The sequence below is a fragment of the Homalodisca vitripennis genome, unplaced genomic scaffold (assembly GCF_021130785.1).
Source record: "Homalodisca vitripennis isolate AUS2020 unplaced genomic scaffold, UT_GWSS_2.1 ScUCBcl_7627;HRSCAF=15396, whole genome shotgun sequence".
NCBI classification, from domain to species: Eukaryota; Metazoa; Arthropoda; class Insecta; order Hemiptera; family Cicadellidae; genus Homalodisca; species Homalodisca vitripennis.
Genome location: NW_025783735.1, coordinates 2,865 through 27,311, shown reverse-complemented (window position 1 = coordinate 27,311; position 24,447 = coordinate 2,865). Strand labels below are relative to the sequence as shown.

The 24,447-nt window shown below is 35.3% G+C and overlaps 1 protein-coding gene across 1 annotated transcript; it reads right to left on the bottom strand.

The window, feature by feature from the left end:
* Positions 1 to 5,850: 5,850 nt before the first annotated feature.
* Positions 5,851 to 22,278, bottom strand: LOC124374241 (BTB/POZ domain-containing protein 6-like). The gene is made up of 3 exons (XM_046832492.1): positions 22,216 to 22,278; positions 6,443 to 6,573; positions 5,851 to 6,104 (listed from the first exon to the last, which is right to left on the bottom strand). Exons 1-3 carry the CDS (start codon positions 22,276 to 22,278, stop codon positions 5,885 to 5,887), a joined length of 414 nt encoding a protein of 137 aa, XP_046688448.1. The 3' UTR covers positions 5,851 to 5,884.
* Between the last annotated feature and the right edge of the window lie 2,169 nt (positions 22,279 to 24,447).

Sequence of the window (24,447 nt, the reverse complement as noted above, 5' to 3'; positions counted from 1 at the left end):
AGAAAATTGTGAAAGACTGTTGTTCGTCCTCCGCGCTCCTGGTGTTGTCCGCTACCTACGAGGCACGACCTGCACTCTGACAGCCCAGTTCACCAGACCACGGCTCTCGTCAATAATTATATTGCCGAGCTGTGTATCCGTTACGAGGGCGCGGAAATGCTGGATATCAGCAACATGGATCGCAGCCACTTCACCCCACACGGCCTCCATCTGCGAGCAAGTGGCAAACAACTGCTGGCCGACCTCATACTTCAGAGGATCGCCGGTATGATGCCTCGGCCCCGTCGTCGCGTCACTGCAGTAACTGCGCCGATCCGTTCCACACCCTCTCCAACACCGGACCCCGTCACCTTGCCCTACTGCACCTATGCCGAGGCTGTCATCGGGACATCGCAGCCATTAACTACCGACATCCTGAACGCTTCGATGAAGACTGTTTCAAAAAACTGCCTAGTAATGAACAGTGCAAAAATAGATTAGGGTTATCAGGCCCGGCTTCATTGAACAAAAAACCATTTTACTTGCAAAATTCTAAAAAAAATTTTCCAAAAGATCAAATTCAAAATTTTTCATCAAAATTCAAAATTGTTCATTTGAATACTCAGTCTGCCACAAATAAACGGGACGAGTTAAAACACTTATGTGTAACGAGTTGAAGCCGGACATTCTTGTCATCTCTGAACACGGGTTCTCAGAGAATACAATCCAGTTCTTCACAATTGAAAATTTCACATTGGCATGTTCTTATCAAAGAAAACGTTTCAAATGGGGAGGTGTTGCTATTTTTGTAAAATCCCCAATAAAATTCTGTTGTTTCAAAACACCTGAAAGTAATGATCTCGACTTTGAAGCCGAAGGTTTAAAAAATTAATACAAAAACAGAAGGGGAAATCATAATAGTAGGGTTATACAGATCACCAAGAGGCTGTATAAACTCCTTTTTTGAAAAATTCGATTCTCTTCTAAATTCCGTAATCTCAAAAAAATTTATTGTGATCGGTGATTTTTAATATTAATGTAATAGATAACACAAATCCCCAAACCCAGCGATTACGCGATGTTCTGAATTCATTCAATCTAAATTGGTCCATAGACTCGCCAACGAGGGTGACTGCTCACTCGAGCACAGCCATCGACAACATGGTCACAAATCTCCCAAACATCTCGGTCTCTGTTTTGAACGTTTGCGATCTCTGATCACTTCGCGCAGGAGGTTGTGGTCTCTGGATGTTCCCTCGTAAACGAAAAAAAACACCTTCAGCATTAAGAGAGACGTCCGACCCCAAAATGTCAAACTTTTTAAATAAAAGTCTCCAGAAAGAATCCTGGAATTTTTTAAATAATTTTGACTGTCCGGATGCAATGTTTACGGCATTCGAATAAATGTTTAAATTTTCATTTGGATATGTTTTGTCCATTGAAAAAAAATCAAAACAATAGGGAAAAATTACAAAAAAACCTGGATCACAAAAGGCATTCTTGTCTCAAGGGATAAACTTAAATTTTTTTCACTCAATTTTTATAACATCTGAAAATGAGAATTTTAAAACTTTTTATCAAAATTACAAGAAAATTTACAGACGAGTCATCCGAGCTGCCAAATCCTATGAAATTAATAAATGGTTTGCAAAACTCTAGATAACATATCTAAAACAGCTTGGGAAATCATAAATGGTTTACTCTAAATCTAATAAACCAAATAGCTCTAAAAACATCTCAATAAAAATTGATCCAAACAATTCTTAAAAATCCTTTCGAAATAGCAAACAAATTTAACACTATTTTTCTCCAAACGTGGCCGTTGTTTGATCCAGTTTTATCAGTTCATCGTCCTCGTGCTCACAACCTGCAGGGACCAATGTCATCCTTCGCTTTGACCCCTGTGACGGAGGTGGAGGTGGTTCGTGTCATTCAGAGACTGAATTCCAAAAGATCCTGCGATATCAACGGAGTTTCAATGTGGATGTTTAAAGCAATGCTTCAGGCATTTACTAACACCACTAACAAAAATTAATCAACGAGTTCATTTCAAACCGGAATCTTTCCATCAAAATTAAAAACTGCAAAAGTCATTCCGATTTTCAAAAAAGATGATCCCTTACAAACCAACAACTACCGTCCAATTTCTATTCTGCCGGTGCTGAGCAAAATTTTTGAGAAACTTTTCCTGGAACAGCTCAGCAGTTTCCTCGAAAGTTTTGATATTCTCAGCCCGACCCAATTCGGATTCAGAGAAAAAAGGAGTACAGTAGACCGCTGTAACTAACCTCATAGAACATGTTGTCGATGGACTGGAGAGGCGTGAACACGTGCTCAGCGTGTTTCTCGACCTCTCCAAAGCATTTGACTGTGTGCATCATGAAATACTTTTGCACAAGTTGGAAAGGAGTGGTGTACGAGGTCTGCCTCTAAAATGGCTTGGATCATATCTTAGTGACCGAGAGCAGTGTGTGCAGATCTCGGGTGCCTTATCCTCAAAAGCAAAGATCACCCATGGAGTCCCGCAGGGATCTATCCTTGGGCCAGTTCTTTTTCTGCTTTACGTAAACGATCTGAACCCATCGATCCAGAATGGAAAGGTGGTTCAGTATGCTGACGACACGACTCTCTGTGTTAAAGCCAAAACACTTCAAAACTTGGAAATAATTACTTTTTCTGAGTTCAATTCCTGTATTCAATTTTTTTCTGAAATAAACCTGAAAACCAAATGAATCAAAAATCAAATTTCATGACATTTTCGCTAAGCAAACGAGAATCTGAAACAAGACCTTCAGTATTTGTGGATGATCTCCCGCTCGATGAAACGGAATCCACAAAATTCCTAGGAATGTTCCTAGATCGAGGACTAACCTGGGACGTTCACGTGGATCATGTCTGTGCCAAGGTTGCATCGGGCATCTTTGCCCTTCGCAATTTGGCAAAGCACTGCCCTATTACGGTATTAAAAACGGCCTATTATGGTTTAATTTATCCCCACTTGGGATATGGAATCAGACTTTGGGGCAGTTGTGCACAGCACAAGCTGGAGCGAGTCTTCAGGCTCCAAAAAAAAGCCGTAAGAGTAATTTTGAATTTAAACAATAGAGAGTCGTGTAGAAGCGCGTTTAGGGAGCTGGGATTTCTGACTTTGCCCTGTCTCTACATTCTCGAGGTGATCCTCTACTCCGTGTCAAGGTGTGCTTTGGTTAGGGGACGGGAGGTTCACCAACACGGGACGAGAGGCAGGGACAACTTGCGCGTCCAACAGCACAGGACAAATGCGTTCAGAAATTTACCATCCCAGGTTGGTGTCAGATTGATCAATAGTCTCCCTGAACACATCAAACAACAAAATGGAAAACATTTCAAAACTCAGTTGAAAAACTCTTTTAATTTCGAGGGCATTTTACTCAGTTGGTGAGTTTATGATGGGTCGCTGGGATGATTAAAACCTAAAATTCTCAAAGACCATAAAAACAAATAAATTTGCCGGGCCTGTAAATCGTGTGAAAGAGGCGTGAGTGACACAATGTATGTCTGAATGGTGTATTGTCAGTGTGAATGATTAGGTTAGGTAGGACGATTGTGATACAATGTGTGCATTGTCTGTTCACAATAAAGTTTATTATTATTATTATTATTACTTAAAAATTGATAATTATCCACATAAGACTGATTTGAAGTACTAAATAATAACTTAGAATGATAAATAATAAGATTAGAATGATAAATAATAATATAAGAATAAATAAGAACTAAGGACTGTGAAATTAAATTTTACAATAACCAATGAATTATTTCTTGAACAAATGAACATACATCAAAAGGACTTAAAAAACTATGACACTTGTTTGTAGGACTATGTTTATCAACTGCAGTCAAACTTTAATCACTTACAATCTCCCAAAGTGTTTGGTACCAAGTAACTACTTGTATAATTATATAAAAAGTACTATGAATAGTTGGACACCTTTTCACTACAGCCTATGATTAAAATGATTTATTCAGCCGATCTACAAATTGTAATATGCTATGTCTAGTGAAAACAACATTCAACTACAAAACTTAGTTGCGTGCAATAATTAGAGTCCGTGCACCAATAAATGTCTATCAGGTCATGTACTAAAAATATAAATAAAACTAAGCATTTATGCAGGTCTTAAAATTAAACACTAACCAACATTAAAAAAAATTACTACATGTAAGAAAATAAAGTTTTGACTAATAGTAGTTAAAAACAGTGTGCAGTTCATGTCCATGCAGTAATTAATTAATTAATATATAACCAATATATAACAGGCCCTGCACTAATACAAATATAAATATAACTAGGCATAAATGTGAATATTAAAACTAAAATTAGTCATACATTTTGTGGAAGACTACATCTAAGAATACAAAACAGTCATGATATAACTAAGAACCATTATTTAATCAGGGCTCATTAATTCAAGTACATATATCAATCTAAAGAGTATTGGGTCATGCAATATACAGTGATAATAAATAACACTAAACACATGCAGAAATTAAAAACAAATTAATTTAAATAGCCAAACAGAAGGGAATGGTTAGATTCAAAATATTCAGTTAGGCTGTAGAAAGGGATATCTGACAACCAGGATTTTAGGACAGGCCCAAACTTCTGTACCGGGAGCTGTCTAACTGTAAGGGGTATGGAGTTGAACATTTTAGTGGATATAATAGGGAAGCAATTTGAGATCTTGTGTAACCTAGATCTATTTACATGGACATCAAGGCATTTTCCTGGTTTCATACCTATGTACACCTGCATTAGTGATGTAGTCATGTTCTTTATGCTTTAATTGCTAAAAGACATTGGTATATAAAAATACAGGGTGTACATAAAGTCCTACAAAGGTATAATATTTTCTGAACGATAAACAGATAAATCAACAAGATTTGGTACATCAACACTACACCTAAAAATCTACTTTTTGAAGGAACTATCAGTTTTCTGTGATATCGTGGGGACTTCCCGCAAGGAGTCAGATAGAAATCTTAAATAGAGCATAGGTCAATATGCACATCATTTTAAAGGGCTTATCTAGCAGAGTTTTAATGCCGCAAACCGCACTCAAAAAGATTGATCCAGTACAAAATGGCGGCTGTTTAATAACTACACTATCAATAATGTTCTTATGTGCTGACTGACTAATTAACTTTTGCACATCCTGAAAATCTTCGATAACCATTCTTTACTTTCAATTATTGGACAGATGATTGATTTTCCCTTGGCTGGCAGATCAATCTAAATAACAGAACAACTTTTTGGATACATTTCAGCTTTCGCCTAGACTAAATTGTCTCCCCCTGGCCTACATGTTTCAATTGGCAGGATGCTTCTATCATTACCAATGACTTCATTGTTGGATTCCTTTCCATACGAATCTTGAAGAGATATCTTTGCTAATGACTATGTTTACTGATACTGTATTCATTTCAGTAAAAAATTATGTATGCTTGTATGTATGTGTCTTTACAATTTCATTCCCAAGGGCTTCGGCAATTACAATTTTAATAAGATTAGAATCACTCCTTTCAAATTTAAATGCCCTGGAACTAGTTTTTTCCTGATAAAAGTAAATGTAATTGTAAGGTAAAATTTTCAGCATTTTTATCTCGAAAAGTGTCCATTAAATTTTTAGAAGGTTCCTGACCTGAAGATTTCTAAGGAAAATATTCTGACCTTTACATGAATATTTAACAGCATATCTTCCATTAATTACTTACGGGTGTGGTTAAATATTGACCAAAATTACTACTTTAAATATCTACAAAGCCTCGTGGAGTGATAAAAAACCATTTTATTTTCTCTGTTCTGGAACTTTAGCTTAAAGAGCTGGAACAAACATTTATATTGGTTAACCTTGAAATAAATGTTTTAAAAATGAATTACCTTCAAACATGTATCCTTGATTTCAGAGTTATCATGGAATAAGGCAAACTCAAAGAGTTCACAAGCAGAGTTTGCAGCGATGTTACCAAGAAGGTACTTTATACAGTACTCTTCCAGGTAGGGAAGGAGATACTTGGTGGCAGCAGTGTACACGGCACAAGCATGTGCACAAGATTCAAACTCCACTTGATCCGTGTAAATATACCTGTGTTCATATAATAAAAAGACAATTTTTTACAACTTTTTTCTTTCATAAACATTTTAAATGAGGTGAAGTATAGTTAATGTCATCTTAATGTTTCGGTAAAGCTAAAAACTTATTGGAGATGGGATTTGTTATAATATTATTCACATTAAGACAAATACAAGAGCAACAAAGTTCATTCTTTCTTAAGGTGACAATATTCGCTTATATTTTAAAAGTTAAATTTTATAAATTATTTTCCTTTATTTCAGTAAAGAAACCAGATATAGATAAGTTTCTACTACTATGTGTAATATTCTTTATAATAGCAATGGAGGTAAAAACAGAATAATACTCACTGTAACATTCCTTTGAATGCATCAGGTTCAATGTCTTTGATTTCAACAGATTCTCTTTCTGCCATCTCACCAAAAAACATTGCATAAAATACAGGACTGGACATAGCCAGAAATAATTTGTGACTTGGGATCTGAAAGTAATAAATGATTATTCATACTTTTATAGATACATAAAATGCAATTTCCAGACTGAACAATTTGGTAATGAAGTAATGGTAATACAATTTGAAAGAGGGAAAATTATAACTTTTATCACAGGAGTGCCTTTGCTGTGATGATGCTATCAGGTGTTAGGAACAAAAGAGATACATAATCAATAGTTCTTGAGCTGAAACTTACTGAACTCTGGTGCAGAACTTACATTGAGATATCAGTCTCTGAATTGAACGCCAATGTTCAATAATGCTCTAATAACAGATAATATTACAGATATGTTAATAAACAACATTTAAAGGCTTACATGCATTAAGTTATTTATTTCATCAAATTTAATTCCTATGTATCAAAGAACATAAATAAAACACAAGAAATGTGGAGTTATAGTATAGTTATGAGTTCATCTAGAATAAGCCAACGATAATAAAAAAGCCCTTTTGTAGCGTTTTTAAAGCTACATTGGTTTATTTTTTTTAATTAAAACTTAAATTAAATACACATTTTGGGAAAGAAATATTGGGATTTAATTTTAAATTAGATTGTGAGAAGTTAGGATAAAAACGAATATGTAATCCTTTGGCAAGTTAGTGCTGGTAATTTTAAATTATTAGGAAGGCGGTTCACTGCCTTGAATTGATCAGAACTTGTCTTGTTCTGCAATTACGTTAGATCTGAGAAGGCTATTGTTCTTGAGTTGGATACGGCTGGGCCAATGAAAGAACGCCGCGGATGTCCATCAGAATTTGGGGGGAGGGGAACTATAAAACTGTCAGCTCATAACTTTCGCCCTTCTTTTGGCGCTGAATTAAGTTGATTACAGTGCGCCGTGTTTCTAAATTTTTTCCACGAGGGATTTTGAGGTAAGCACCAAATTTATTGTACGTTATATTGAAATATTCTTCCAGATCTGATATTAAATTAATTTTGTTGTCTTTTTTATATTTTTAAATTCATAGAAACTACAGAGCAATCTGAATAATTGATTCTCGATGAACAATAGAGCACAATAGAATCATACACGTTACATTTGGTTCAAACTTGCAAGAAAAGTGTATTAAAATTGAATTTTGTGAATAACTTTAATTGAGATTTGGAAATTTAGTAATTTATTAATATTTAATTGGAACTGTTTTATTGTGAATTATTAATTGGAAATTAATTGAACATTAATTATTGCTTGAGAGAGTTGTATCTGATTTGTAAAGACTTGAAAGTTAAGGTACAACTAGTGGAAAGAGAAGTTTGATTTTTTTATTTTGAATTTTGAGTGAACTAAGATGTGAACATTTTTATTTTAGTTATTTCCAAGTGGTATTTGATTTTTATTTGAAAACTGTATTATTTTATTTTCAGAAGCGAGCTCAGTTCTTTGTAGTTGGTCAGTAAATACAGACATATTGTGATCTGTATTCTTTAGTTTAGTTTTAATAATTAGTGTTAAGTGTTTTTAGGTGCATGTTTTAGAGTTTGTTGTGATTCGACAACCAACACACAATCACTTAAGCTTATGATTTTTTGTTTTAACCTAGATTATAGATGTTAGGTTAGTTATTCACCTGAGGAAGAGATCATATTACAGATCTCAAAACACAGTGTTAATGATGTTTGTATCACTGAATGATGACAAATGTCTGGGAAAAACCTGTTTTCTTTAAATAACCATCAATTGAACAAATTTTAATAAAATATTTCCAGATATCTATATGTGTGTTAAAAAGAATGGAATGTTTTTTCTGATTATGGTATGTAGGTAAAAGGCAAATCACTATTCAAAATGGTGATGAGCCGTTACTGAGCATTCCTCTCCATTTGTTTTGAATTGCCGGCCTCAGTTTTCTTAAGGTTTCGCAATACTTTGCAACATTAATGGTTTCACCTCTTGGGAAAAAATCAATCAGCAAAACACCTTCCCGATCCCAAAAGACAGTGCAAATAATTTTTTGTGCTGACATTGTCGTCTTGAATTGTTATTTCTTCGGAGATTGCGTGTGTTGCCACTCCATTGACTGCTGTTTGGATTCCGGTGTGACATGACTAACCCAAGTTTCATTACCTGTCACATTTTTTTTTTTTTTAAATCTGCACCATGTGAGAAAAGTCAAAGCAATTCCAAGTCTCTTGGGTTTTGTGTACATCAATGAGCATTTTTTTGAACCCATCAGGAACACAGCTTGCAATAACCTAAAGCGGTCCGTAACAATTCTGTACAAATGAGTGCGTGAAATTTGTTGGAAATCGTTCAGGGAAAACTGAAAACACAATGTAGAACAACTAAAATGGTGTGACGATAGCCAGTGAACAAGAACGACTAGTGTAGTGTGCATACGCGGATCACCGATTGCAGCGCTACAGCGGCAGTAGAATGAAACAGTACTTACTTTCTGAACACCGCATCGTATTTAATGAAATTTATTCTGCTGTTATGTTTTATCAGTTTAAAAAATATATGTTAGTATTGACTAATAAAATAATATAGCCCATGTATATTTGTCTATAAGTAAATAGGAACAGACAATATTTATTTATTAAAAATAATGAATTAATTGTTTTGTGGCTATTAATTTACAATTTATTTGTTGTTTCTAATTTTAATTTTCCGTATGTTATATATTTTAAAAGAAACTGTCAGCTTACCAGATAATAATTATTGTTCAAAATGAAGAAGAAGAAGAAGAAGAAACAGTGCTTTATTTGTACAATAAACAAAAACAAAATATTACCCTCAATAATCTTAATAGGAACTAGCTTTAGCTCACTAAAACAAATAAGTATTTATTTATCCTAAGTAAGGAACAAAAATTTGCACTAAATACAATGGTCATTTCGACCGTCTGTCTGGTTGGCACTTCTGTACACTTCTTATAACTACAATTAATACAAAAAAATGTAATTAACCAAAACTATAGATATTTTAAGTTTGGCGATTCAAATAAGGTTCAAAATATCGGAAAAAAGAAAAGGAAAAAGTAATATTTCACGCACGCTGCGCGCGCGCCCACACACACACACACACACACACACACACACACACACACACACACACACACAATAATATAATATTTGTTTTTATTTTATTTTGGGATCCTTACAACTGTCATATAAAAGTTTTTCATCTATATTTCAATATTTAAAAATTAAATTCATACACTAAATCCCACCGCATTTTCCACGCATCTCTCATATATTTTCCAAATTGAAGCCAATCCTTTCCATTAAGGTAGTCAAAAAATTGTTTTTCGCTTAGCACGTTACTCCCAAACCATTTTCTCCGAATCGTTGCCAGAATAGGACAAATACTCACAAAGTGAAAGACCGTCTCATACTCATTCCGGTTACACAAAGAACATACGTGATTTTTATCAGGAATCCAAGGTTTGTAATTTAAATCAACCAGGCCTGCCCGCGCCTTAATTGCCCAAGACATAATATTCATATCATAACAATCTTTCAGGAATGTCTTATCTCCAAGGTCAAGTTTTATTGTTAGATAATGTGGATGATAGACAGACGTACAAGCACGGCCTGTACGTTCCACTCGCCAGCCTGTTCGCATCGCCTCAACCACCCTAGACAATTGGCCCACCAACTCAACGCTGTTGTCAACATTAAAATTTACCTCGATTCCACACTTACTTCCTAAGCTCTTCCACTCCCTGAACCAGAAAATTTTTTTTAATACAATCTCCTTTGCTAATATGTAAGGTAAACGATTTGGCGTCATGCTCCAGATTCTTCCGAGATAATTTAGATTTAATTGAAGGGTAAAGTAATATAATTTTTCCGCGCCAGTTTTGACAAAAAGTGTGTAATTTGGTGTGTTAAAGGGGAGTCTAAAAAGTTTTTTCAAAAACATTCTTTGAACTCCCTCAATTGCGTCAAATTCTCTGTATCCCCATACTTGGGCTCCGTAGCACAAAACTGACCTGACAACAGCATTAAAAAGTGTGAATTTTGCTAACAGAGACACCTTCTTATCTTTTAAAAGACATTCCCAAACTGAATTTATAATTAATTTTGAAACCCTTGCTTTTTCTTTAAAATGTTGTTTCCACGATAACTGTGATGTAAATATGAGCCCCAAGTATTTGTATTCATTTACAACCTCAATCTCTGTCCCTTGGTACCGCCACCTCTCAATTTTACTCCGTTTCCCGCCTTTTTTGAACACCATTAATTTTGATTTATTAAAATTTACATTTAGATTCCAATTTTTACAGTAAATTTTCTAAATTATTAATCATACATTGCAAGCTTGTTGCTGTAGGTGCGAGTAGAATTATATCATCCGCGTAAAGCAACATATTCACCCTGGTTTTCCCGAAAATACATCCTCCACCCAGCAAATATCCGGTAAATCGTTAATAAATAAAGAAAATAATAAGGGACTCATTACACAGCCCTGCCTTAAACCCATTTCAGTTTTAAAAGCAGGGCGTCACCCCCTCTTTACACCAAACACCAGCCGAAGTTCCGTTGTACATTCCTCTGAGTATTTTTAGCATGTGAGTCGACAACCCAAGACACGACAGCTTATACAATAGAGAATCAATAAGAATTGTGTCGAATGCAGAGGAAAAATCAACATAAAAACAGTATAATTTGCAATTTTCTTTTGCCAATTGTAAGTTTACCATACAAGTTAAATTAAAAATGTTATCTATAGTAGAATAGCCTTTCCTAAAGCCTGCTTGGAATTCCGTCAAGATATTTCTCTCATTTACCCATTTTTCTAACCTGTTTAAAATTATGCTACAAAATATTTTACATACACTATCTATAAATGATAATCCCCTGTAGTTCTCTACTACATTGATTTCGCCCTTTTTGTATATTGGAAAAATAACAGATTTTTTTTTAAAGCTGTCTGGTATTTGGCCATTTAAATATATTTTATTGTAAACAGTAAGTAATTTTTCAAGTAGTGAATGTGGAGCGTATTTAAAAAACTCGTAGGGGACTCTGTCGTAACCGGGAGCCTTATCGTCCCTCAGCTTACGCAGTACTTCCATGACTTCAACTATATCAAGTTCCTTATCTAGGGTTTCATTCATAATTAGTGGTTCTGCGTAGCAGATATAATTTGATAATAAAGGGGGATTTCGCAGGCTCTTGAAATGTGCAACCCACTGGCTCACTGAAATATTTCCCACCACTCTCCCGTTTTGTTTCTTAAAACTATTTATCGCCTCCCAAAACCCCTTTGAATTCGAAATATTATTCATATTTAAAATAATACTCTCATAATGTTGTATTTTTTTATACTGGCACAATGTTTTATACGATTTCCGTTCTCCAATGTAATTTAATCGAACCTGATGCGAATTAGTTTTTCTAAATAAATTTAATAACCTAAACACCTTCTTTCTAGAACTGTAACACTCGAAGTCATACCACGGCTGTTTGAAAGTTGGCCGCATCTTTCGTGTATCATCGCGGTGCTTTTGATTGTTTATTGAAATCTTAATGCAATCAATTATATTATTAACATTTACCTGATTGTTGTCGCATATGACTAAATTTAACGCAGACTGACCCACTGCCGTACAATAAAGGTCTTTTATTCCTTTCTTCCCATTTTAATTTGGGTAGTAATGGCAACAACTTATTCTTATTATTTCTGTTTTCAATTTTTTCACCTTCTTTCATTTTTAATAAAATTTTAATTGGCAGATGATCCGAACCGGGGTGACAGACAACCTCAAAGTCCCGAATTAAGTGTAAAACTGTGGCCAGTCATAAGAGCTAGGTCTATCACAGAACTGCCCATTGGTCCTACGGATGTGTAATTACCATTCTTATCACTTTCAGATCTTTCCATTCAAAACTATCATACCAAAGTCTCCCATTAGCTCTAACAGTTTCTTGCCTTTACTGTTGATTACAGAATCCCTTGAATCTCCTCAAATCTGATAAATTATTATTTAAAATTTCAATGACACCCTCAAAATGTAAGTTGTTCTTTAGCAATACGCCCATTTAAATCGCCTACAAGCAAAAGGTTCCTTAAAATATTTGTTTCCAAAAACTTTCTTAATCTAAGAAATTCCATATCCCACTTATTATAATTTAAATATACAGGTAATATAAATAAATCTATATTTTTTTGGATCGACATGTATCAAAGAGAAGTTGTCCAAGTATATCAAATTAAGTACATTGAAATAAGGAGATGCTAAATTAATTAAAGTGATTGATCCACCTATGTTGCACCCAAATTGAGCTTGCCTACTAGCAAAATTAAAATGAACTTTGTATTGGGAAAATCTATTTAAAATAAACTGTTGATCATTCTCATCTATAAATGTTTCAAATAAAAAGCTAACATCAAATTCATAAACAAATTCTAGAAATAAAGTATCATTTACCTTATTTTTAAGCCCACAAACATTGTAACTCATAATTCTTAAGTCCCTTGATATAATGGTTTGAGAATATATTGGAGGGTTGGCTTCTGATCTTCAGCCACTCCCCGTCACCTGCGCGAAAGTCCGTGTCGACCCTGGCATCCCCGCAGACTCCATGTTGGTAGCAGGTTCTGCCCTTGCAGCCTCCACACTCTTGTCTTGCACTTTCTTCTGTCTATCATCCTCCCTAGCAAGCCTCGAAAGGAAATCTGTGAGATCGTGGTGAATTATGTCCCTCAGCCGCTCAGCTCCATCTCGAGCACCTGCTGCTACCAGCTTACCGTCCTCCCAGGTAAATCGCCATCCTTCTATCATGAGACGGTCGTTCACAAGGGGCATTCGACGTCTACCCGCTACCCTCTCTATCTCACGCCTTACCGCCATTAGCTTCCACCTCTTCTCCCGTGTAACTATAGGATAATCACGATATACTGCATAACCTGTACCTTTCAGCCTGGCTAATCGTGACATTATGTAGTCTATGTCTGCATCTGAGGGTAAATGCGCAATTACCAGTCCATTACTGCCTAAGGCATGAGCCCTGTTTACCCATAAAGAGTTGGTTGTACCAAAAATTTCACTACAAAAATTCTTGACCAAGAGTCTAAAGTCTGTATTGCCACTGCTATTCCACTTAAGCCCTTTAAATACTAAGTTATTCCTCCTTCCTCTTGCTTCCATATCCACTAGTTTATTCTGAATTATTTTATTTTCCTCAATTATTTGGCATAACTTTACCTTCATCTCCTTATTTTCACTTTCTAGCACAACTAACCTACTTGTAACTACACCTAAGTCCTCTTTGGTTACAAGGTTTGCGAGTTTTTTTGTCAAGCATAGCCTCTAAACCACTCATTAGTTGTCCTAAAGACATTTCTCCTACCTTTTCACCGTCCATGTTGAGGTTATCACTCGCACTTATTGGTGAAGAATTCGACCTTTGACGTTTCTTCTGATTCGACACAGGCGTGAAAAATTTATAAATCGTATTTTCACTCATTTAGTAAATATTTGCATTATTTATAAAAACTGTATAAGAGTAAACCGACTGACTGGAAAATACGCGTGCCACATATTGTTCAAAATGAATTTATTTGTCAATGGAAAATCCCATATTTACAATCTTGATGGCTATAAATTGTAAACATTCATTATAACTAAAAATATCAATACATGTGAAAACAGTAACAACTAGCAATAATAAAAATAATGTGGTTACTTTCAAATAGGATTCAGGCTCGATTGCGTTTTTACAAGCTGCAGGCAAGCAGCATGCAAGTCAATGGGTATAAAATTATAAAAAGTTATATAAGTTTTTAAAGCATTTCTTCCACTTCGTTTTAGTGTAATAGTTGCGGGTAAAACTGGCCGAAGAGTTTTATTATTTTATAAAAAAGATTTTATGTTTCGGTCGCCACCGCATCTGAGGTCGGGAGCGAAGGGCAAACCCGTTCCCTTATCTACAACTGATAAGAGTAAACCTACCTTCCAGCGCTCATTATCAGCGTCATCAGCGATAACTTCGACCGGATCCACAACAATGGCAAGCTCTGATAAAAACACGGGAGGTCTCGATTCGGTATCTGTGGAGAGTTGCGTCAATTCTTATCTGTCGAGCGCGGGTGTAATCACTGAGCTTGTTCAGCGCCTCGGAGACAAAATAAAGGACATTGTGGAGGTAGCGGTACGAGCTGCGTTAGCTACCTTCCAAGAAGAGTTGAAGAGGCTGCATGACGAGTTGGTCACCGTGACAGCAAGAGTAGGCGAGCTGGAGGATCGAGTGCTGGACAAGACGGACGATCTTGAACAATATCAAAGGCGGGATAACCTGAGAATCTTTGGCATACAGGAGACCAAGGGCGAAGACACGGACAAGCTGGTAGTCGAGTTGTGTCGGGAGAAGCTGGGAGTGGAGTTGTCCGATGCGGCGATTCACCGGAGTCATCGCATCGGTCAACAGTCCAGGCAAAACAGTGAAGGGAAGCAGCTGCCTCGCCCTATTATTGTGAGGTTTACCACCTACCGGCAGCGCCAGCAAGTGTATGCTTCGAAGAAGAAGTTAAAGGGCTCAGGAGTTACCATCCGCGAAGATCTGACCGCACGCAGGATGGAGGTGTTCCGGGCGGCAGTAGCTCAGCACGGGCCGAGGAACACTTGGACGCTGGATGGTCGTGTTCTGTGGGTTGATCGGGGCGGCAGGAAAGGTGTTGGTACTCGGCTGGCGGACCTCGCATCGAACTCAACAGGCACCAAGTAAATCGTTTGTTGTATCTATCAAGTTATTTTAGTTTTCATTTCTTTGTTCCTTTTATTACTTTTGGTTCATAAAATTATTATATAAATATTACCTTATTTTTTTTTTTTTTTTTAAGAATATGAGTATAATTTAATTTTACATATACACATTTTATTTATTCCAAATAAACTTTAAAAAGGAATATCATAATATAACTATTTCGTTTAATAATACAAATAATTTCTGTAAATGCTACAATTAATAATCAGTCTATATTATATGTTTAGTTCCAATATTATTTTATTAATATAAATTTTTATTTTGTTATTAAATAGTAGGCCTACTTCTACTAATGAAATAGTCTAAGTATTCCGTTTATCTAAACACGTACTTCATAAAATCGTATAATAATTGTTATTTATATTAGGCTATTCTATCCAAGTTTACAGTAAAATAATATTTTTGCAATAGATTTCCACCATTTACTATTTTCTGTTTTACTAGAATAATAAAATATTGTATTTATATAATATATTTATTTCATAAATATGACTTTTATTTCGTTACACAATATTATTCTTTAAAAACATTCAGAACAATAATTTTTTTTACAAAACTATAATATTTTCTATTAAATCTCACATAACAATCAATAGTCATAATATATATACAAGTTTGTGGTAAATTGTAAATAATATTAGGTACTTATATCTAATGGTTAGTTATTGATTTTTTTATATTGTGAGTTTCTTTTTTTTAAGTAAGTGGAAGTCAACTGTGGTGTATTTATTTATACTACTATTTTAGCATTATTGATATGGTTTTGTTTATTTTAGTTGATTAGATTGTATTTATTTGAGCTGATGGATCTATGTTGTGTTACTGTATGTTACTTATGTGGTCATATATAGCCCTTTTTTCGAATAATGTTAGTTTTAAGTTTTGTAAATTAAAACTACACGGTGAAGTTGGAAATGTGTGTGTGTGTTGCATGAAAGGGTTGTCTGCAGTGACGCAGCCACGGTCTGTCGGTCGCGGCCCGCGGGGCCTCGCGGCGTGTTGTGGTGCTGGCGTCTGACGGTGCTGCCCCGAGCCAGCGCGTGCTTCCGTCAGCCCTCCCAGATCTTCTCTGCCAATCTCTCACTCCTTTCTCAAACTTCTTAAAGGCAGCTCATGTCAATGCACAATCTCTTTATGGCCACATTGATGAATTTCGTTCCATGTTTCAACCATCTCCTGTTGACATTATTCTAATTTCAGAAACCTGGCTGAAACCTCACTTAAGTGACAGAAGTGTCGAGCTTCCAGGTTTTAACCTGTACAGAAATGATCGCCTGCACAAAGGTGGTGGCGGGGTAGCTGTGTACGTCAGGCCACACTTCCTTGTCTCTGTCCTGCTATCATCCGATACATCCAGAGATGGACGGCCAGAATACATGTTTCTGGACGTCTGTGTTAATGGAACACACATTTTAATTGCTGTTTGTTACAGAGCTCCTCACCTGGGCTACATGGCTGAGTTTGAACATGATCTTCTGGGTTTTTTGGCTCACTACAGTCATGTTATTGTGATGGGAGATTTTAATACTGATTTACTTGGACCAATTACTTATGACCAAACTTTTTTAACTAATATGTTTTACTCGTGTAACATGACCCTACTTCCTCTGCAAGCCACTCACCACACTGAGACTGCCGACACCTGGCTTGATATCATTGCTGTCTGTGACCAAACCCTGGTTGCGCACCACGGGCAACTTCCTGCTCCTGGCCTTTCCAAACATGACCTTATTTTTCTTGCTTATAAACTAAGAACTCCCAAGATCGAACCAAAAGTTATGTTTTTATAGAAACTACAAAAATATCAATCTTTATTCCCTGCTTATCGATGCTTCTATAACTCCATGGCATGAGGTCACATCGGCTGATAATGTGGACATTATGGTATCAAAATTTAATTCATTAATGAATGGCCTTCTTGATAAACACGCTCCATTTGTTTCAAAAAGAGTAACTAAACAGCCTGCCCCATGGATCTCAGAATTTATTCGACACCTTCAGAAGCAAAGAGATAGAGCTTTCCTTAAGGCTAAGCGATCCAAGTTACGTGATGACTGGGCTGTATATAAAAAATTAAGGAACAATGTGCAACAACAAATTAGAAATGCCAAGATCAGGTTTTACTACTCTTCCCTGTCTAAAAAACAATCTAGCAGAATTTTATGGTCAAAACTGAAAGATCTTGGAGTTGGCAAGCCTAACACTTACTCCCCGGTTTCCCTTAATCTCGATGATATCAACAACTTCTTTGTTGAGATTCCTGTTGATCAGTCTGGGGCTCAGGAGTATGTCTCCGAGCTCGAAGGTGCTACTTTTGATAAACCTGAGTTTCAGTTCTCTTTCACTCCGGTAACAGAGACAGATGTGTTAAAGTCTATTATAAGGATGTCCAGTAACGCAGTCGGGGCCGATGGCATTCCTATAAGGTTAATAAAAGATACTCTTCCAGTTACTCTTCCAACTATCACTGCTATTTTCAATAAATCTCTGGCTACTTCAATGTTCCCATTGACATGGAAGTCTGCTTTAGTTCGCCCACTTCAGAAATGTTCCTCTCCACAAAATCCTTCACAATTCAGGCCAATAAGTATACTCCCTGCTTTATCAAAGTGTTTGGAGCGGATTGTTCATCAGCAATTTTTCAATATACCTTGAAAGTAATAACATTTTATCAAATTTTCAATCTGGTTTTCCGCTCCAACCACAGCACTACTACTGCACTTCTAAAAATAGTTGATGATATACGCCTTGGAATTGATAAGAGTCAGGTAACCATTTTAACCCTTTTCGACTTTTCAAAGGCTTTTGACTGTGTCTATTATCCCCTTCTCCTCATCAAACTTAGGAAGGATGGTTTCTCTGATGGTAGTGTCAAGTGGGTTGAGTCTTATCTTTCGGGACGACGCCAGTGTGTCAGGTCGGGTGAGAAGCAGTCGAGATGGAGACCAGTCACTCGTGGAGTTCCGCAGGGTTCAGTCCTGGGGCCACTTTTATTTTCACTGTACATCAATGACATTACTACTCAAATTACTCATTCCAATTTTCACTTATATGCAGATGACTTACAAATATACCGCCACTTTTCTATAAGGGACATACAAACTTGTGTGACTCTCATGAATTCCGATATTGACGCTGTTACTCACTGGACTTGGAAACATGGACTAAAATTAAACGTAGACAAAACTCAGTGTATTATGATAGGTCATTCAAAGCTTGTTCGTAAAATTGACTTTACTACGGCTCCCAAATTAAAACTAAATGACCAAGATCTAGAATACTCTGAGAAAGTAAAGAATCTAGGACTTATTATTGACAAACACTTAAGATGGACTGAACAGGCTTCTTTGATATGTAATAGGGTCTTTGCCGGTGTTCACAGCCTCAAGCGGCTGGCTTCATATCTACCACACCAGGTTAAAATAATGCTGATAAAGACTCTTGTACTGCCTCACTTCAACTACTGTGACATAGTCATTAATGACATGACTGTGGAGCTTTCAAATAAACTCCAGCGTGCTCAGAACTTTTGCATTAGGTTCATTTTTTAATCTCAGACGTGATGATCACGTAACGCCCTTCTTCAAACAATTATCTATATTAAAATTAACAAGATCTTCGAGACTATCACTCACTCATTCTGTTGCACGCTCTTTTAAATACAAATTGTCCCAGTTATCTTTCAAACAACTTTCAATTTATGTCTGAAATAAGTGAACGAAGTACAAGGAGGGGTACATCCTTATTATCTATACCAATTCATCGAACAACTACCTTTAGTAAGTCGTTTACAGTTTTCTGCCTGCCGATTGTGGAATGCCTTACCTATAAACATCAGAGCCATTGATAAGCGCGCTCGCTTTGGGGCGGAGGTCAGGGCCTTGATGCTGGGGGCTCAGGGGGTATAGCGGTTGGCGGCTTTGGAATGTGTTACTTAAGGCAACTGAATGCAAGTTGAATGAATGCATGCGTGTATGTCTTATTATAGTTTTTTTTGTAAATATATTTTATAAAGTTACATTAATTATAGATGTTGTTTTTTTATTATTTTAAAGCTAAGATTCTTTTAATGTATAAGGTAAATAAATAGATTTATTTTTAGTTATACATGTATATGTATGTTAGTTTAATTTTTTACGAGGTTAAGTGGTAGAGAGGACTTTATAGTCCTAACTTCGCCTCTAATAAAGGACATTTTTCATTTCATTTCATTTCATGCGCTAGCTTGTCAAAACACACTAGAACAGAGTCTCAATTTCACTTTCAAACACAGTGAGCACATACAACAAGTTACCTTTGCGTCTATTGTATATGAGTATTTATTTATAATAGAGAAAGAAAAACATGGGTTCACCCCTTAGTTAGTGTTAGTCTGTTAAAAGGAGCATTTGTGTCACATCTTCAAGATCTTTGAGGAAAAGAAAGAAGATTTTTTAACTATTTCAGAATGAGAATTTCATTACTTGAATAACTTAGGAGGTAAACTCTAACTCTATGACGGCATCAATAGTGAAGACATAAGGTGCAGACTGACAATACCTTCCATTGAAACAATGTGTAAATGTTGATGGTATGTATTCCGCTGATTGACTAGCACAGACTGGACAGTGGAATAAAATCAAGCCGCTGGCATTATAGTGGAAAAAGTGGGGAAAAAGTGGAAGCCTTCAACAGGAAGCTCAGTCCACGCCACTTGCAAATCGCATAATCCAAAGTTTCACCCTGCCTAAGGAGCCAAATGCCATTTCACGAGAGCTAAATGGCCTTTCTTCTTCTATGGGGTGGCCTACTGCCATAAACAGCCTACTCAAGATTCAATCAGGTTACAGTTCCATATCGGGCAACCAAATGGAAAATTGAACTAAATCAATCGATATATGGCCAAACAAAAAAAACTATTAATTTATTTATTTAAACTATTTTCTATTTAACTATTTTAATTTTTTATTTAATACCAATTTAGTGCTACTAAATGTATTGTTTTATATCTGATTCTATCAACAACTTTTTTTGAATAAAAATATTAAGAGAAGAAAGGTTAGTTAAGTATAGGCTACTTAACATAAATAATAGACAGGCTAAATTAAACAGATTTAAATTTCTGTTTTATTCAAGAGAAAAAATTCCTCACTGGTTTTAAGGGGAAAATTGATCTTTTTCCTAATCTATGGGGCTATTCAGCTAGCTAATCTGCCAAATTATCATAAATATGTCTGAGTAGTTTTTTGTTGCTATTTATTCATATCAATTGAATATTTTCACAAAAGCAATAATTAGTGAAGTTATTATTTTCAACAACCATTTTATGTAGTTTGCTGAATTTGACATATAAATATGAAATTAAATGAGTTAACTCTTAACAAGGGTAATGCTTACATTAGCCATGTGAGCTATAACAATCTAAAACCACTTTTATAAATTTCTTAAAATAGCGTTTTCATTTTCAGAAAGAATTTTTACGTGGCTGTGATCCATATATTGCACAATAATTGGTAATATGTTTGAAATTTAAGTTATATCTCAAATAGTCCATCAAATATGGAACTGAGAGGAATAGGAGTTTCAAGGTGAGGGATAACAACCTAAGGAGTGGGTAAACATTGATGGAGGGTTTATCGGGATAACAATGTTCACACAAGAAAAGTACAAAATTACTGTTGTTTTTTAGACAGGATTAGTATGGTTAGATGAGTTTGTATTAATTAGTTAACATTAGAAATTAGACATTTGGAATTTGATATTTTACTGATCGGTACTATCTCGAGGGATGTTTTTTCATCCGTCGCCCTCAGCGCAGGTGGAGGTTTTACTGTTAGCCAGTTCAACTACTAACTACGGCCTTTTACAATATTAAAAAAGTTTCAGTGTTTCCAAAATTTAAGTGTTTATATATTGTTTTTTTTTAATCAAATTTTTAAGTAGGGCTTAATTTCCTTTTGAAAAATAATATTGTGGGTACTTACGTATTAACGCCACCGCAGTAAAAAAGTTATGGTTATCAAGTGCAGACAATCTAAACCTAAAATTTTGTTGATAATACATAAAATAAAACACTTTGTTTTACCATCAAAACACTTTAGAACTCCAAAATATTTTATTTAAAAGCAAATTATTAACTAGGATTTGGATAGAAAATAGACAGATAAAGAATACAAGATAGATTCAAAACTGTCTTTATTTTCTTTCAACGGATGCTGTCGCCATATGAACTCTGATAAATAAGATTCCAAACGACGTTCCTTTATTGGTGCATTGGTAGAAATATTGCTGTGGTGGCATTAATATGTTATGACTATATAAACTACAGAATAATACAACATCAAAATGTCAAATCGAATAATGTTGTACTTATTTTGTCATCGTAGGTATAGTTCAGCTATATTTTTTTATCTACAAAACTAATAAAGGTACTTTGGTATTATCCGGGAGCCATTATCTTTTAAACAGTTTCACTGTAGTAAATATTTGCTGCGGTGGCGTTAATATGTAAGTACCAATACTGTGAAGTGGGTAAATTAAACAATCACCCTATAATAAGGTATAGTAATATAAAATCAGCATTAATTTTTAGTAGATAGGCTATAAATAATCAGATTAATATTACCATTTAATAGATAGGCTATCAATAAGTTTATTTTGATATACTACTTCATAGTTTTTGTGATCCGAAATGGAACTGCAGTTACCAACCACCCTACCTAACGGCTTACCATGCTTAAAAAAATTGTTTAGTCCTTTCCTCATTTTTATTAAATTAACATTGCTATCCTAGTCACTTTGCACTTTCTATTGACAACATCAACAACAACAAATGTGAATTGTGTCCTTGAAAAGTAGTACCACAATATTATACTTGGATAAAAACTGTTTGAGAAATAATATATAAGTTAGCATGTAGTATTAATTTTTAAGCTCACCTTAACCTTTTCAGTACCTACAAGGAATTCACAATCACACAATTCTTGAGAAACAAATAACATTTCAGCTCTTTCTCTAATAGTTGACTTTCTTTGTTTGCCAGTCTTCATCCATTGTAGTGCACTTCCAAAGTTTTATTAAGTGCAATAAGAAGATAAATTATAATTTATTTAAGAATATGCATACGTTAAACACTAGAAGTTTAAACATCTTAAATTGACATTTACTCAGTATTAGTAGCAGTCGACACTCGAACCGACAGTCATTCGTCACAGTCAACAGTATAATGGTTCAGCAGTGTGAAACTGGCCATAGATTCCATCCATAAAAAGAACTAATCCGCTGACCTTGAATCCTAACCTGGTTCATGAACTACTCCTGACCTAGTTCCTGAACTACAACTAACCTAGTTCCTGAACCAGTTTCAATCACTTCAAGATTAAATTATATTATTAAAATTAAATTTTATAATTTAAAAAAAGAACAAATACAAAAATATCTATAGATTTTACTTAATACAATTACTTTGAATACATGGGTCTACTGTATTATATTACTACCCTCACTTTAGCCCTCTTCTATTTTTGGACAAATACCAATCTATGGACGGCCATATCTCAAAAACGTACGAGCCAATTTTGATAAAACTTTCTGTACACATTCACTACATGGTCTAGTATACTAAAATACAAGCCTCATTCTTAGGCCACACCTATTTTTCCGGAGCCACAATAACTTTATAGGCCAAGTGCTGACAAAAAACCAATCTATGGACGGCCATATCTCAAAAATGTACGAGCCAAATTTGATAAAACTTTCTGTACACATTCACTACATGGTCTAGTATACTAAAATACAAGCCTCATTCTTAGGCCACGCCTATTTCCGGAGCCACAATAACTTTATAGGCCAAGTGCTGACAAAAAAAATCTATGGACGGCCATATCTCAAAAATGTACGAGCCAAATTTGATAAAACTTTCTGTACACATTCACTACATGGTCTAGTATACTAAAATACAAGCCTCATTCTTAGGCCACGCCTATTTCCGGAGCCACATTAACTTTATAGGCCAAGTGCTGACAAAAACCAATCTATGGACGGCCATATCTCAAAAATGTACGAGCCAATTTTGATTAAAACTTTCTGTACACATTCACTACATGGTCTAGTATACTAAAATACAAGCCTCATTCTTAGGCCACACCTATTTCCGGAGCCACAATAACTTTATAGGCCAAGTGCTGACAAAAACCAATCTATGGACGGCCATATCTCAAAAATGTACGAGCCAAATTTGGTAAAACTTTCTGTACACATTCACTACATGGTCTAGTATACTAAAATACAAGCCTCATTCTTAGGCCACGCCTATTTCCGGAGCTACATCGATTTTACAGGCCAAGCAAGAGGTTGTCATGTCTCAGTCACAAATAGACATAATTAAGAACAAGTTCTGCCAAATGGTTTAATCGATGATCTTAATTTCTATGTGTCTTTGAGTAATGGAGTCAACTACGCTGTTTGTATCTTGAAAGGTCCAATAAGTAAACATTATTTATACTTAGAAGATATGCTAATATTACAATCAAACAAATGGATTACTTCAGATCTAATTGTAGGTGTTAGTTTTATGCTTCAGATTGCTTACCCACATACAAACAGCGTAGTGTTTCATGAACAATGTTAGTACTAACGTTCTTGAGAAAGGCAAAAATTTGGATAGAGACCACTTTGCTTTACAAAAACTCTATAATTACAGAGAATACAACTAAATTGTTTTTCCCGTTAACATTAGTGGTGTTCACTGGGTACTTGTTTATGCTAATGTAAAAGAGAAAACATTTACATACATAGATCCTATGGATGATACTGAAAATGTAACAGTAGGCTTAAAGACTGCAGAAAAAAGATTATTTGATAGATTCATTTAAATTTTTTGCGCATTTAACAGAACAAAACGTGGATAATGTAAACAAGGGATGGAGATTTGTCCAGTATACTCATCCAGTACAACACGATGGATATAGCTGTGGCGCATTTGTTATGTATTTTATAGAGCAGTTAATGACCAACGATAGCATTTCTGTTCAATCTTTTTCTCCAAACCGCTACAGAGCTTACCTTTCAAGAAATTGTTGCTCCACTCGGAAAGCATGATAAATATATGCTTGCAATGTAAAATGGAATTTTACTTCCATAATACCACATGATAAGGAAAGTGAAAGTGT